General features: G+C 38.1%; 2 protein-coding genes across 5 annotated transcripts in view; one reads left to right on the top strand and one right to left on the bottom strand.

Annotated features, from left to right (window-relative positions):
* Window positions 1-115: 115 nt before the first annotated feature.
* On the top strand, window positions 116-4,952 carry dytn (dystrotelin). Its single transcript, XM_016563397.1, has 14 exons — window positions 116-169; window positions 491-565; window positions 680-881; window positions 959-1,044; window positions 1,145-1,245; window positions 1,325-1,396; window positions 1,665-1,828; window positions 2,125-2,236; window positions 2,720-2,850; window positions 2,936-3,071; window positions 3,211-3,284; window positions 3,398-3,548; window positions 4,211-4,676; window positions 4,848-4,952. The coding sequence occupies exons 1-14, from the start codon at window positions 151-153 to the stop codon at window positions 4,949-4,951; spliced, it is 1,893 nt and encodes a 630-aa protein (XP_016418883.1). The 5' UTR covers window positions 116-150; the 3' UTR covers window position 4,952.
* Window positions 4,953-6,810: 1,858 nt separating this feature from the next.
* adam23a (ADAM metallopeptidase domain 23a) overlaps window positions 6,811-12,789 on the bottom strand; it is a 20,165-nt gene continuing 14,186 nt past the window's right edge. Inside the window, exons 25-27 of one of the 4 annotated variants that reach the window (XR_001640944.1) lie at window positions 11,855-11,945; window positions 8,979-9,170; window positions 6,813-8,339 (exon numbers count right to left, since the gene is read on the bottom strand). Coding sequence is in view for 3 of the 4 variants with exons in the window: in XM_016563392.1 (XP_016418878.1) it covers window positions 8,294-8,339; window positions 11,855-11,945 (137 nt within the window). In the remaining variant the exon portion in view is untranslated. Of the gene's footprint in view, window positions 9,171-11,050; window positions 11,946-12,789 lie in introns of those variants that run through there. The other 3 variants (XM_016563393.1, XM_016563392.1, XM_016563394.1) reach the window with 3 other exon arrangements.

Below are 12,789 nucleotides of genomic sequence, written 5' to 3'. Positions count from 1 at the left end.
AACAGTATTTAAAACAAAAAATGTAAATAAAAGTGTAATAAACAGCATTTACAATAACTCTAAAATGTAAATAAAAGTGTAATCAGCCTATTTATTTATTTTCCCAGTTGTCTAGAAATAAACTTGCGGCTTATTGAGCAGTGGACTGTTATGGATTTGGATAGCACTGGTAAGTTTGATCCCTCTTTGCATTAATAAAAGACTGAAAATGGCAAAAATGTTTGTGTAAAAAGCAGTATTGGCTGCTGGAGAGGGTTTGTAGATAATAAGATATTTATTAATTATTATTTATATTGAGTGTGTGTTTACAATGAAATTAGCACAAATTCAGGTCAACGCAACTCTATTTTTATTTTCAAAATAGCCTATAATTATCGAAAAAGATCCCATCAATTTCTTGAAACAAGTTGTGTTTTGCAGTGAATGCAGTTATTGTTAGTCTTCTCTTTTGTGGTCTTTTCATGTGTCATTTAACGTATTTCTCCCATAGAATGTCTAAATGAAGTTCGATCCGCAGTGTATCGAGCTGCTCTAAAGCTTCGCACGTTACAAAAACTATGTCAGAGTGAGTTTTTCCATGTTTATTTTTACGTGAAATACAGCTGGATGCATTAGCATTATATTATCTCACCCACCTGCAATTTTCATCTCATAGTGAGTCTTTCATTTCAATCTTCAGTGCACTTGGTGTCACTGCCGGATTTGCGCCCAGTTCTAAATACTTTGTGCAGTTCTGGGGAACCAGTGATCAGTCTTGCTCAAGAAGATGTACAGCAGCATCTAGAAGAGCTATTCCAGAGCATTTCACATGAACTTTCTGATGAGGCGGTTCCTGAAGCCACAGATCAAACCACCAGGCTTCTCTTTAAACTGTTTGACAGGTGAAAGATAACTCGACATTGTATAGTCTGTTTTTGTATTTACGCATGTGCACTTTAAACTTTCTGCTTTCTTTTAGAGAGCAAACTGGTGTTATTCTGCTCAGGTCAGTGGAGGCCGCGCTGATCGCCCTCTGTGGAGACACTCTCTCGGCTAAACAGAGAGGTCTGTTCCACATTCACTTAATTTCTATATCTTCAGGATGAAATAATGTTGCTAGGATCATGGCAACATTGTTTAGAGTCTGTGTTTGTCTCTTTTGCAGCTCTGTTCAGACTGGCTGAGAGCTACAGTGGGAATCAGGAGAGTGACAGGGGCTCTATCAGTCGAAGTGCACTCAAAATCCTGCTGGAAGACCTCAGCCAGGTGAGAGAAACAATCCAATGAATTAGACCCACTTCTAACACATACTAGCAAATTTCTAACTAAAAATGGTCTGGTTAAGGTTCCAGCAATGGTTCAGGAAAACCATGTTTTTGGTCAAGCTGAAGCTGCAGTGTGCTCTTGCTTTAATGGGGTATAGTATATTTTTCCAATAACTAATGACTGTTTTTACTGTATTTATGATGAAAATAAATGCAGCCTTGGTGAGCATAAGATACTTCTTCTAAAACATAAAACAACTCAATTATTCTAACTTTCTAAATGAATTAATCATTTTAGAAAGTTTGTCACTCACAAGAGGACCATCCTATTTTGTGGTCCGTGGCAACAAAAAGTTTGAAAATCCCTGATTTAGCAGAATATTTTATTCAAAGCAACATACAATACCGATTTTCTCTCAGGTAAATAGTGCACGTGTGACTGAAGAGCATTTTATTGGCTGGCTGCAGTCAGAACCCCGGCTGCTGTTATGGCTGTCCACTCTCTACAGGATTTCAGTGAGTGAAGCTGTACAGCACAGAGTCCGCTGCCATGCCTGTAAAGCCTTTCCTATCACTGGCCTCAGGTATGCTTTTTCATAGTATTACCATACATACTTGATGGGGTTTTAAGCTGTACCACTGGCCCACAGCTGTGTGCATGTACACGGTGTGTAGAAAAGTGTTTTAGAAAACTAAAACTAAAATAATCAATAAAAGAAACATAAATGACAAAAAACAAACATAATTACTGAAAATAAAGCTAAAATGAAAACATATAATATTAAATTATATAACATAAAATAGTACTGCTACTGTATGTTTGTATTGGGGTTGACATGCATGCTGTCTGGTAGATGATAATGGTATGACCTGTCCATAGGTATCGCTGTTTGAAATGCCTGAACGTACACCTGTGTCAAAGCTGCTTTCTGACTGAGAGACGCAGCAGGAAACACAAGCCCTCTCATCCTGTACTGGAATATTGCACTCAGGTGTGCAAACAAGCATATGATGTTTTATATATACTAACTAGGGTTTTTAGTTCAATGCCTTGACTTAGCGTTTGTCTGTTTATTCATTTAGAAATATTATAGAATTTGAAATATTAGACATCCAGCAGCTTTTCATTATAGGCCAGGATTTTAATAACAACATAAGTGCATCCATAGCAGGATAGAGTGATGTGAACTGTAGGCTGGAATAGGCAAATGCAATGAAATTCATTAAATAAAAAAATAAATATTATTATTTTAAGCCATTTGGGTTACTAGGACACAGGAACCATTTGACCATTTACCACACATACAGTATACCACCATTATGTATTCAAAAGCTATTCTCAGGAAATATGAATATGTGCTGTCAATAATTAATTAATTATTTAAAATATAAAATAACAAAAATAGTAACTGACATACTCTACTCTTTTAATTATGCTATATATATTATGGTTATATACATTATTCTTTGTTCAGCCATCCTGGAAGGAGTCAATGGCGTCACTGGCCTCTAGTGCTCGACATGCTTTGGTACCTCGACACGCTCGGAGAGAAGCAGAGAGGAAGAGAGCCCTGAGAGCAGGCTCTAGTGCAGAGCTGCAATACAGGTACACATTTAGCGTGTATACCATGTGTTTTTCATTGATGAAATACAGCATATAGATGATTTCATGTGTCTATGTGTCTTTGCAGTGCCCCTTCTCCAGTGCTGCAGTCTGTAGCAGATCCAGACAGGCATAATGCTCCTGAAATAAGTCTGACTGCCACCCCTGCTGTGGTTCCAGTAGAGTCTAAAGGCCTGCAGACAGAGGAGACAGAGATTCCTCAGGTTACTTACCAGCAACGTTTCACATTATAGAGTGCAACAAGGGGTTCCTATAAGAAAATTTCACTCTATAGATTATCATAATGATACATAATAAATGATGCCCCTGGGTTTATTTTTTTTTACCTTTATGGTGTTATAGAGAGAAACAGCTATTCTCCAAAAAGGCCTCAGTGTTACTCAGAAGGCCATGAGGGATCTGCAGAGAGATAAATGGTGGGCCCAAAATAAATCTTTTGAGTATTAAAAAAAAGGGTAGTCTTGTGTACCATGTTTTTGTAATTGTATTTTTGTATTGGGCCTCAGTGTGTTTGTGATGTTATGATCAGGCTCCTGGAGAAAGAGTTTCAAGTGTGGAGAGTTGCAGCCCAGTCAGAGCACGATTCACTGGAGGACAAATGTACTGAGCTGAAGACCATGATGGAGGCACTGAACCAACATAACCAGCATATGGAAGAAGAACTGGACAGAGTCAGACATGTGAGAGGGGTCATAAAGAGGGCAGTCCAAAAATATCTGGGCCTAAATCTAAGATTTCTGTATTTTAATGATTTCCATCAGATTTAACATGAACTAAAAAACTAAATGTAATGCATATTTGTCAGTTATACATAAAGAAACAAATAAGAAACATGTAAGATTTCTATAATTGTACTAATAAACTGAATGTGTTTTAAATATATTTAGAACACAGTCAGTTTATGCACAATAACCAGGTTTCATATATTTATCATCAATAGGCTAGGCTTACATCCAATTTGTTTCAATCTTATTTCCCATTTTAACTAATTACATTTGGTTTGTTCCACAGCTAGCCATGTTTTATGTTAACCATTTTTAACTGAATAAATTAATGCACATTTATGCTGAATTTAATATAATTTTGTAATATAAATGGATGTTTAAAAAATATACGTTTTATTTTAATAATCTAATAAATGTAAATAGGTAATAATAAACTATGCCATGATTTTATAAGTGCATTTCATTTACGTTTCATTTAAATAAGACAAATATAACATTAGGTTTATTGGTTTATGTTAAAACTGTTATCCAACTGGATTGAATTTTTAAGCAGATTCAAGAGATGACAAGGAACATATAACAGGTTCTTCAATAGTTTTTTTTTTTCATTGTCACAGATGTGTGTGAGGGACAGAGATCAGCTCAGAATTGACCTTTCAGACCTTCAACCAGAACATGATGACAGCATTAGTGAAAACGACTGGACTCAACCTGGGTGTTTAAAACCTCAAGACAGCTCCAGTGGAGAAGAGCAGGTTCAGGAGGGGAGGGAAGCATATCAGGAAGGAAGAATAGAAGTGGATGAGGAGGAGACTCTTTATGAGGTATCGGAAGACATCTCCACAAATCTGGATGACACAGAAGAGGATGTCCATACAGCTTCAGGGCAGCAAGAGGAAGTTGAGGAGGAGGGGCTACAGGAGGAAGAGGAGGAGCTACTGCATAAAAGACAAGATCTTTTTTTACTTCATCGATCCATGTCTGATTTAGCTCTGGAAGAGCACTCAGACTCAGATGAAGAAGAGGAACTTTGTGAGCTTGTAAAGCGACTTCGAAATGAGCTTTCTCTATATACAGCCACAGGTTTGTGCCGTCATTTTTGTAATACTTTGTAGCATTGTCTATAATTAGTTACATATCCAAAATGCAGCAAATGCTTTTAAGGTATGTTAATAAGTTATTTTAAATATTCAGTAAAAATAATATAAAATAAATATATATTTTTGTGGCCGATTTTTGTTTTCTCTCCATCAGGGTCGGTCAGTCTGCAGAAAGAAAAGCTAATGACGGCAGCAGAGGGAGTGAGAGATTCTGTTTCTCATCTCGTCACTTCTGTGAGAACCACCAGTTTGGCATGATGGCACCCTTACCAAAAAGTAGTATACTTCAAGTTTATTTTAGTAAGTATACTTAAGTAAAGTTCAAGTATATTTTTAAGTATACTTTATGTAGTAAGTATACAAATATCAGTGTACTAGTAGTATACTTGTAAGTTTTCTTTAAGTGAACTTTACATCATACTTTAAGTATACTACTATGTCCCTATTTAGGTATTAATTTGTATATATTTTGTTACATGAATATCTGAACATACAAAACATCAAAAGAACAGGGTATCTGCTTGTAAACAAAAACATTTTATTCTAGCTTCATGCATTCTTTTTTTAAACACTTGAATGTGGATAAGTTTCATAAATAAAAAATAAAGAAATAAACAACATTTTGAACAAAAAGCTGAAAAAAGACTATGAATTGGATTCAGAATGATAATCAAAACGTAGATAAAGTCGATCAACACCCCAAAGCTTGACAGTTATTATTACCTCTTCATTGGTCGACATTTTATTCCATAATGTTACATAGTTTTGATACTGTTTTATGTCTGATGATTGTGTTAGAATACATGTGGAAGCATCTGTTGTTTCGGTTTCTTCTTCACTTGTGTTTTTTGGAAATTCTGTACAGAAGATGTGTACTAGCGCCCTCTACAGTATAACAATGAAAACACGGATTCTAGGAGCACAATTATAGCTAAAATACATTTAGACTTTTTCTAAGTATAAGTCAAGTATACTTAAATGTCATTTTAAGTATATTTCTGAGAAGTACATAAAAAGTAGACTAAAAGTATACTTTCCTATTTTTTAGTTTAAAATAAGTATACTAATAGCACACTTGAATAAACTTCTTTTTCGTAAGGGGCAGCCAAAATAACTTTCCCTTACCTGCAAACAATACAAGCCAATTTCCATCTCTCATTCCATCACAAGGTTAATCATAACAGCAGATGCTCACAGTGGACTGATGGTTGACAATTCACAATTAAATGAAATCTAAAAATAAATAGGTTCCAAGATTTATTTCACTATTTATATGAAATGAGACATTGGTTAATATTAAAGAGGCACTGATACTGACATTCAGACACAGAAAAGGCAGTAATTATATTCTTGTTACTATGAAAATATTTGAATATAATAATAATTGAAATAATTTGCATAATTATTCCCACTGTTCAGGACAAGAGTGCGTTTGCTTTGATTTGGGTCTTTCTGGGTTTATTTTGAGATAATGACCTGGTGACCCTTAATTATAGCCCAAAATTATAGCAATTTTGTCTAAAAATATCAAATCTATATATAAAATATATAAAAATATATAGGCCTACTGTTTTATTAGATAATTCTTGACAAAAATATAAATACTAAGAGAACAGAACTATAGTCTATGGATTATAGGTAAATGAGAAGTTGTTATTTAAGAGAGTTTTTGAAACAAAATTATTTAGAATACACATACTACAACTATGAACATTTGTAGCCCTGAGAGAAGCAGAAAAAAACATTTCAGCATTTCACATGTGCATCTAAGTTAAAAAACATGATGTAGGGAAAACTAATATAGGCAGAAGTCAATATTGGACACTGATACCATTACCATTAAATTTAGAAAATCTAATATCGAGCAATAAATTATATCAATCATGCCTATGTGATTTTATAGCGAATTTATATGCTTCTTTTTTTTTATTTTTTAAATACTAGACATTTCGGATGTTATTTTATAACAGTCTGTTGGACAATAAATAAACATTAATATTTTTTTTCAGTACACCATAAATTTGTTACAGGTTCTGAAAAAAATTTGAATATGTAGTGTTTTTAAATTTCAGTGTGAATGCAAAGTCTACCAATAAAAAGGACAAACTGAACGTACTAAAAGAAAGACTTCTGAACTGATGACGTGTTTGATGTCAAAATTAGGGGAAAAAAAAAAAAGATCTCAAAGTTGAAATTTTTTGTCAAGTTCTTTATTATCATTATTTGGCAATGTTTCCATGGGAACATGAGATGGCTGTAAAAGGGCTCAGGGTTTAGAAGACGAGTTCAAAAACTGATGGTGTAGATCAATGATGGTATAGAAAACACCCTCTCTTTCTGCTCTTATTCCAGTGGCATAGCCCCAAACTAGAGCTCTCTCTACTGAAACAGCCTCTCTACTATTAGAGAGCTCTCTCTACTATTAATCATATCATTTTAATATCACAAGTGCCTCAATTATGCTGTCCCACACAGCTGACAATGACATTTTCATTTTCAGAAGCTGAGATTTTCATAGAAACATTCATTTTAAGTAATCAGAAGCTTATTATAATGTCAAACATAGATGGCCAAGCACATAAAAGACTGCCTTATTAATTATCAGCTAGCTTGAGATCGATTTCATTGTTAGTCTCAGTTGAAAATTATTTACCAAACCGTAGGGTTTGTGCAACGTTTCCCCTTTGCATAGTAAGTAAATGTTAACTGTTTTTCCTTTGACATGCAGATACCTTGAAAAGGCAGCAGGCTGTGTGGGCTCCGCCCCAAGTGCAGTTACATCATGCAGCTCTCTGATTGGCCAGTGATGGCATTCAGGTCAGGGCAGACCTACAGGGCCCAGCCAGTTTAATTGTTTTTTTTTTGTTTTTTTTTCAAGGGGAACAGTAATTGACGCCATTAGGCATATATATATAACAGTGGTGATTTCCTCATGCAGCAGTATACGCTGCTGGCCAAATGGATAGATTTTTTTTTAACTTTTTTGTTTGGGTTTATTTGTTTCATTAATACTACAGAAAATGCCTGCAATTATAACATGCTGAAATAACAAAAAAACGTTAAAGTTATGCCTTGAAATGTCTGTCTGATATGGGTCCCTCTCTTAGGACGTGGTCATTTAGCCCATTGAAACACACATGGATGTGTTACCAACCTACTGGAACTTAAATCATTCTTCTTTTTTAAATTAACAATATGTTTGTCTTGCATTGGTGTCCCTCCTCTGCCATGCGAGGTCCACAGCTGAAGCTGGTCATGCCTGGGTCGGAACCGGAGGTCAGGGCGTGTAAACGTGAAGTCATGCCCCGATGAGTGGTACCATCCACTACCAGTTATCAGGGTTGCTAAACGGCTCAGTGTGGATGCTCAGGGCCAGAGGGGCAAAGGAACGGGGGCAGCGCTAGAGAAGCAGTTCTACGTGACTTCAAATTAAAAATGTTCGACCGTTCGGTCCCTTTCTTCTCTCGCTTTCTGTCCTTTTATATTCAAGTAACGCCAACGCCGTCGGCAGCGGCGTCAGCAGCAGGAGAGGGTACAGTCTGGCGGGTTCTGACGGAACCCAGGGGCACACTAGGCAAGGATGCAGTTCTCTTAGCCTCTTTAGATGGCACTGGCGTTAGGGTCATATCGTCTTTTCTTGACATTTCTTGGTGATGAGGACAAACAGGACAAAACAAATGAGACGGGGGTTAGTGCAGGCAATGCCAGAGACATCCAACATACAATTCGCTGCCCATCTAACCGCCTTAACCCGCAGCAACCACGTGGTAGTCGTTTCTTTAGCTTCTTGATCAATTCAAATAATTTATCGAAAGCTATCCATAATGTTTAGTCGCCGTCGGGTTGCAGCGGGTAAAAACGGCGGTTCTTCGCAGCGACAAGGAGAGACACAGAGTGTCCCTCCGCTGACTGCGGGTGAGTATGTGTTAGAAAGACAACGAGGGGTGTGGAAAAAGAACATTACCTCCTGGGAGAAAACACGGACATAGACATAGAAAACAGCAAGAAAGAGTGTACAACATCGAGGGTCAGAAAAGGACGTCACACCCACAACATGAACGACGACGATACCACCAGGAACAACAAGAAAGGCAACAAGAACTGCAACAACACCAACAACAACAGGGGTTTGACACAACCTCCCCGTAGCGTGGCTTGATGTGGGGCATCCCAGTAGTTTAACATGCACCTGTCCATAGAGAGGTTAGGTGGGAGATGCCACTATCGTTGTGTAGGGGGGTGACTGGGGTAGCATGCAGGTGCAGTGCAGCGCGTGTGTCTGTACCAGGTCTCTGTGAAGCAGGCAGTAAAGGCAGCGGTGCCGGGCGAGTCCGGGTGGGGGGTGAGGGCTCTTGCTCTGTTCTAGGTTTTCAGGGGGGCCCAGGGCCTTCCGGGAGATAAGAGGGCGTGGCAGCCAGCCATGGCACAAAGGCTGCCTACGACACAACCTCCACCCCTCTCCGCTCAAACTCTCACCCTTTCAGACAACGGAGGGGGGATTGAGAGAGAGATCACGGCGAGGAGAGTGCGTCAGAAAGTTGTCATCCCTGCCCACCCCGTTCCTTCCCAACAACCCACCCCGCTTCTCAAAGCAAGGAAAACAACAAACACCCCTCCCCTCCCTTCACTTGCGGTGAGCCCAGCCTTTGTGCGATGCTCTGATAGCACTCCGCTTTAGCTCTGGCTTGGTGCCAGTCCACATGCAAACTCTAAATGGGCTCAGTCAAGATGCTATGTGCAAACGAGCATGCTGCGGTGAGCTAAGTCTAAGTCCTCTTGGATGATCTCCAGATCTCAAAGCTAGCTTCCCAGAACTGGCTCCTAGTTGGTTCTAAGCTGGCCATTAGAAAGGTTTTACATGTGCTTAGACAAACAGTTGCTAATCTACATTTAGATATACTGTTTTTCAACCAAATGCATCTTCTGTTAACATGTTTGATGTTACACACATTTACTGGAATCTTTAAAGCTACACTATGTAACTTTCGGCCCTCTAGCAGTTAAAGCAAAAAATTGTACTTCTGGGACATTGTTTTGGTGAGTCGCGCTTTGGTTCTGCTGTTCCGCACATATGAAATTGATGGCTTATGGCACTTCTACATAATAAACCAATACGCAATTAAATAAATATGTATATCTGAAAATACGTCTTATGAGCAGGTAAGTAGCTTATTTGCAAAGAGTTGTTTTAAAGGGAACCCCTGGTATTAAGACTTGTATGGCTTGATATAACATAAATGGTGTCTCTTACTGAAATATGTAGTAGAAAATCCATGAAAGATTTACGTTATTTAAAAAATCCACATCGTTTTATACACATTTTGGACTGTGGGGGGCACCATTATTTTGATGATGTGATATTCAACACAACTCGGAATACAAAACTCGGAAAATAAAATACCGATATGATACCACATTGTGCGGCTTTTGGTTGTAATTTGCAGGGCAACAAGAGAAACAATGTAAGTCTTCCACTGCTTTACTAGCGATAAGAAGTGGAGAAAACAATGGGAAGATGGCTGTGGACAAATAAAACTTCCTAAAAACCCATGTCTTTGAGGCTTTTAGTAGACCACTGGAGAAAACAAAGGCATCAGAGCTAAAGTTTAGAGAACAAAGATACGGGTCTTTATTAAGTTTTATTCCTCCACAGCCATCTTCCCATTCTCTTAAACTCAAACTTACAACCAAAAGCAGCAACAATGTGGCATTGTATCAGTATTTTATTTTCCAAGTTGTGTAGGTCACAGAGTGCAACCATTTGACGTCATCTAAGTAATGGCGCCCCCCATAGTCCAAAATATGTATAAAATGTAGATTTTTTAAAATAACATAAATCTTACATGTTTTTTTTTTACTACATTTTTTAGTAAGAGAAATAATGTACATTATATTAAGCCATACAAACTCGGGTTCCCTTTAAATTAACATTACAAAAGATCGGTAATGCTGACATTAGACATAATAATTGGTATTCAAATCAGATAAGGCAAAACGGTGGCTAGCTGACTAGTATGCTATCTAAAAGACCAAAGTAATAACTGGTTTAGAGACTGGCATTGCTAGCAACATAAATATTGTTGTGTGAATCTAGTCAATGCACAGTAAATGCGCAAACTAAACCTATTTCTGGAAAGCTAAGCTAGTGTTGATTAGTTTTTAGTGTGGACACTGTCGTTTTCATTTTTACTCACAAACTCTTTTCGGTATGAGGTTCTTTTGTTGTGGTTTGACCTTTTTTGTGTTATTTATACGGATACGATGTATACACGCACAGATGAATGACTGAATTATGCAGTTTCCCGTGAAATCTGTCCTGACCGCTTTACAATATAGTGATTCAAAGTAAGGCAAATATATAGTTTGGAAGATGGATTTATGCAGCACTTGAACAAAAAAAAGTTACATAGAGTAGTTTTAAGTAAGCATACAATGTTACTTTCTCCAAAAGTTCCCACCTTACTACATAAAACTGGTCATGGCATTACTAATACTATACATTTTAAATGTTAGCATGTAGTTAGCAAAAAAGGCTACACATTATTCTCTTTGATACTGATGTTAATTCATAACTGTCATTAAACATCTTGCTCAGTATCCATTTTACCATTTTGCTCGCATGCACGTCAAGCGATGGGCCAGACTGCACGAGGTTCTGCTACAGTCTACAGAGCACTAAACCAACTGGGTTATATGTCTAGACCTAGACTAAAGCTGTAATATAGTGGTTTAGAGATGTAGCCGGATCATTTTAGTGGCCAATTTTTCAACAACTAAACATCTAGCTAGCATGTGCTAATGAGGTAAACTACCATCTGTTGTCGCCTGTAAAGAACATATTAGCATACTTAAGAAAATGTTACATTTAAGTAACTTACAATGACATATTTTGCTACAGAAAAAAACTACAAATTACACATATTTTCCCTTAGCATTCTACCATAGCATGTAGCTCAGAATTTGGCACTTTAAATGATGATCTAGTTTTGGTATCTGTTGTCTGTAGCAGAAGCCCAGGCCCTTGTGTATGTGTGAATGTGAGTGTGTAGTGGTAAGTGTTGTGTGCATGTATGCAAAAGTGTGTGAGAGTGTGTATTTTTAAGTGTGAGTGAGCCTGTTCCAGGCTGGCAGGCAATAGGAAGCATGCGGTGCAGCTCTTACTTAAATCCCCATCCCGTCCCCCCCAGCACTATGGCTGCCATCAGGATGGCCCCTGCGATGGAGCCTATGATAAGGTTGGTGGCGCTAGGACCTGTAGAAGGGCATGATGGGAGAGAAACATGACGTAAGCTGCAGGGGGCACCTGCACAGCATGCAGGGTTTACACATCAAATGCTGGACTTCACTTATGTTATACACTCTTTCTGTCATGTGTTTACTCAGGATGGGAATCCGTAGGGTAGATTACGCTCAACTTACCCTTGATAGCATAGTGTGTGTGTGGGGGATGTTATTGGACATGCATGTGGAGAATTTAGGGGCTGTAGATTTTGGCACAGGGGAGTAATCAAAGATGGATTGTAAGGTAAGATCTTAAAGCACCGAGGTGTTTTGAGCTATGCTACCAATACAGGACTGACGAAAACAAATGCACAGACGCACGCACACACAAACACACAAAGAAACGTTAACCCACAAACACACTCATGGTGAACTTTCACCCACTCACACACACACACACACACACATCGGGCCTAGTTAGAGTGGAATATTTAGCTCAGCTCAGAAAGTGGGCCAGTTCTGAGGGGATTTTGTGTCAGTTAAATGACGCTACGGCATCTTATGTCAATGTCAGTCCCAGTCATCTCATGTTTTTTCCACCTTCCTCGTCTTGTTCTTCGTTCTTGATCCTCTTTTCTCGCTTTGAATCTCTTGTTTTGTGTTAATGCCCCACATGGACCAGAAAGGGAAGCACCGCAACACTCCATTAACACAGGGTGATAATAAAAATATCCATGATAATAGCAGCCAAGGGAGAGGAGAAAATAAGAGATATACCAATCAATCAGTCCAATTACACAACAAAAATTACAATGCACCATCACATTCAACACAACGGACAAAGCCACTAGGAGAACACGTACACACAACCACAC

Source organism: Sinocyclocheilus rhinocerous, unplaced genomic scaffold, assembly GCF_001515625.1.
Source record: "Sinocyclocheilus rhinocerous isolate Xijiao unplaced genomic scaffold, SAMN03320098_v1.1 scaffold349, whole genome shotgun sequence".
Lineage (NCBI taxonomy): Eukaryota > Metazoa > Chordata > Actinopteri > Cypriniformes > Cyprinidae > Sinocyclocheilus > Sinocyclocheilus rhinocerous.
This window is presented reverse-complemented; position numbering and strand designations above follow the sequence as displayed.

What these genes read in the sequence shown, in the direction of transcription:
- dytn (XM_016563397.1), top strand. An exon ending in TGTGCTCTTGCTTTAATGGG is followed by an intron (nt 1,397 to 1,664) that starts GTATAGTATATT and finishes ATTTTCTCTCAG; the next exon opens with GTAAATAGTGCACGTGTGAC. An exon ending in TTCTCTATATACAGCCACAG is followed by an intron (nt 4,677 to 4,847) that starts GTTTGTGCCGTC and finishes TCTCTCCATCAG; the next exon opens with GGTCGGTCAGTCTGCAGAAA.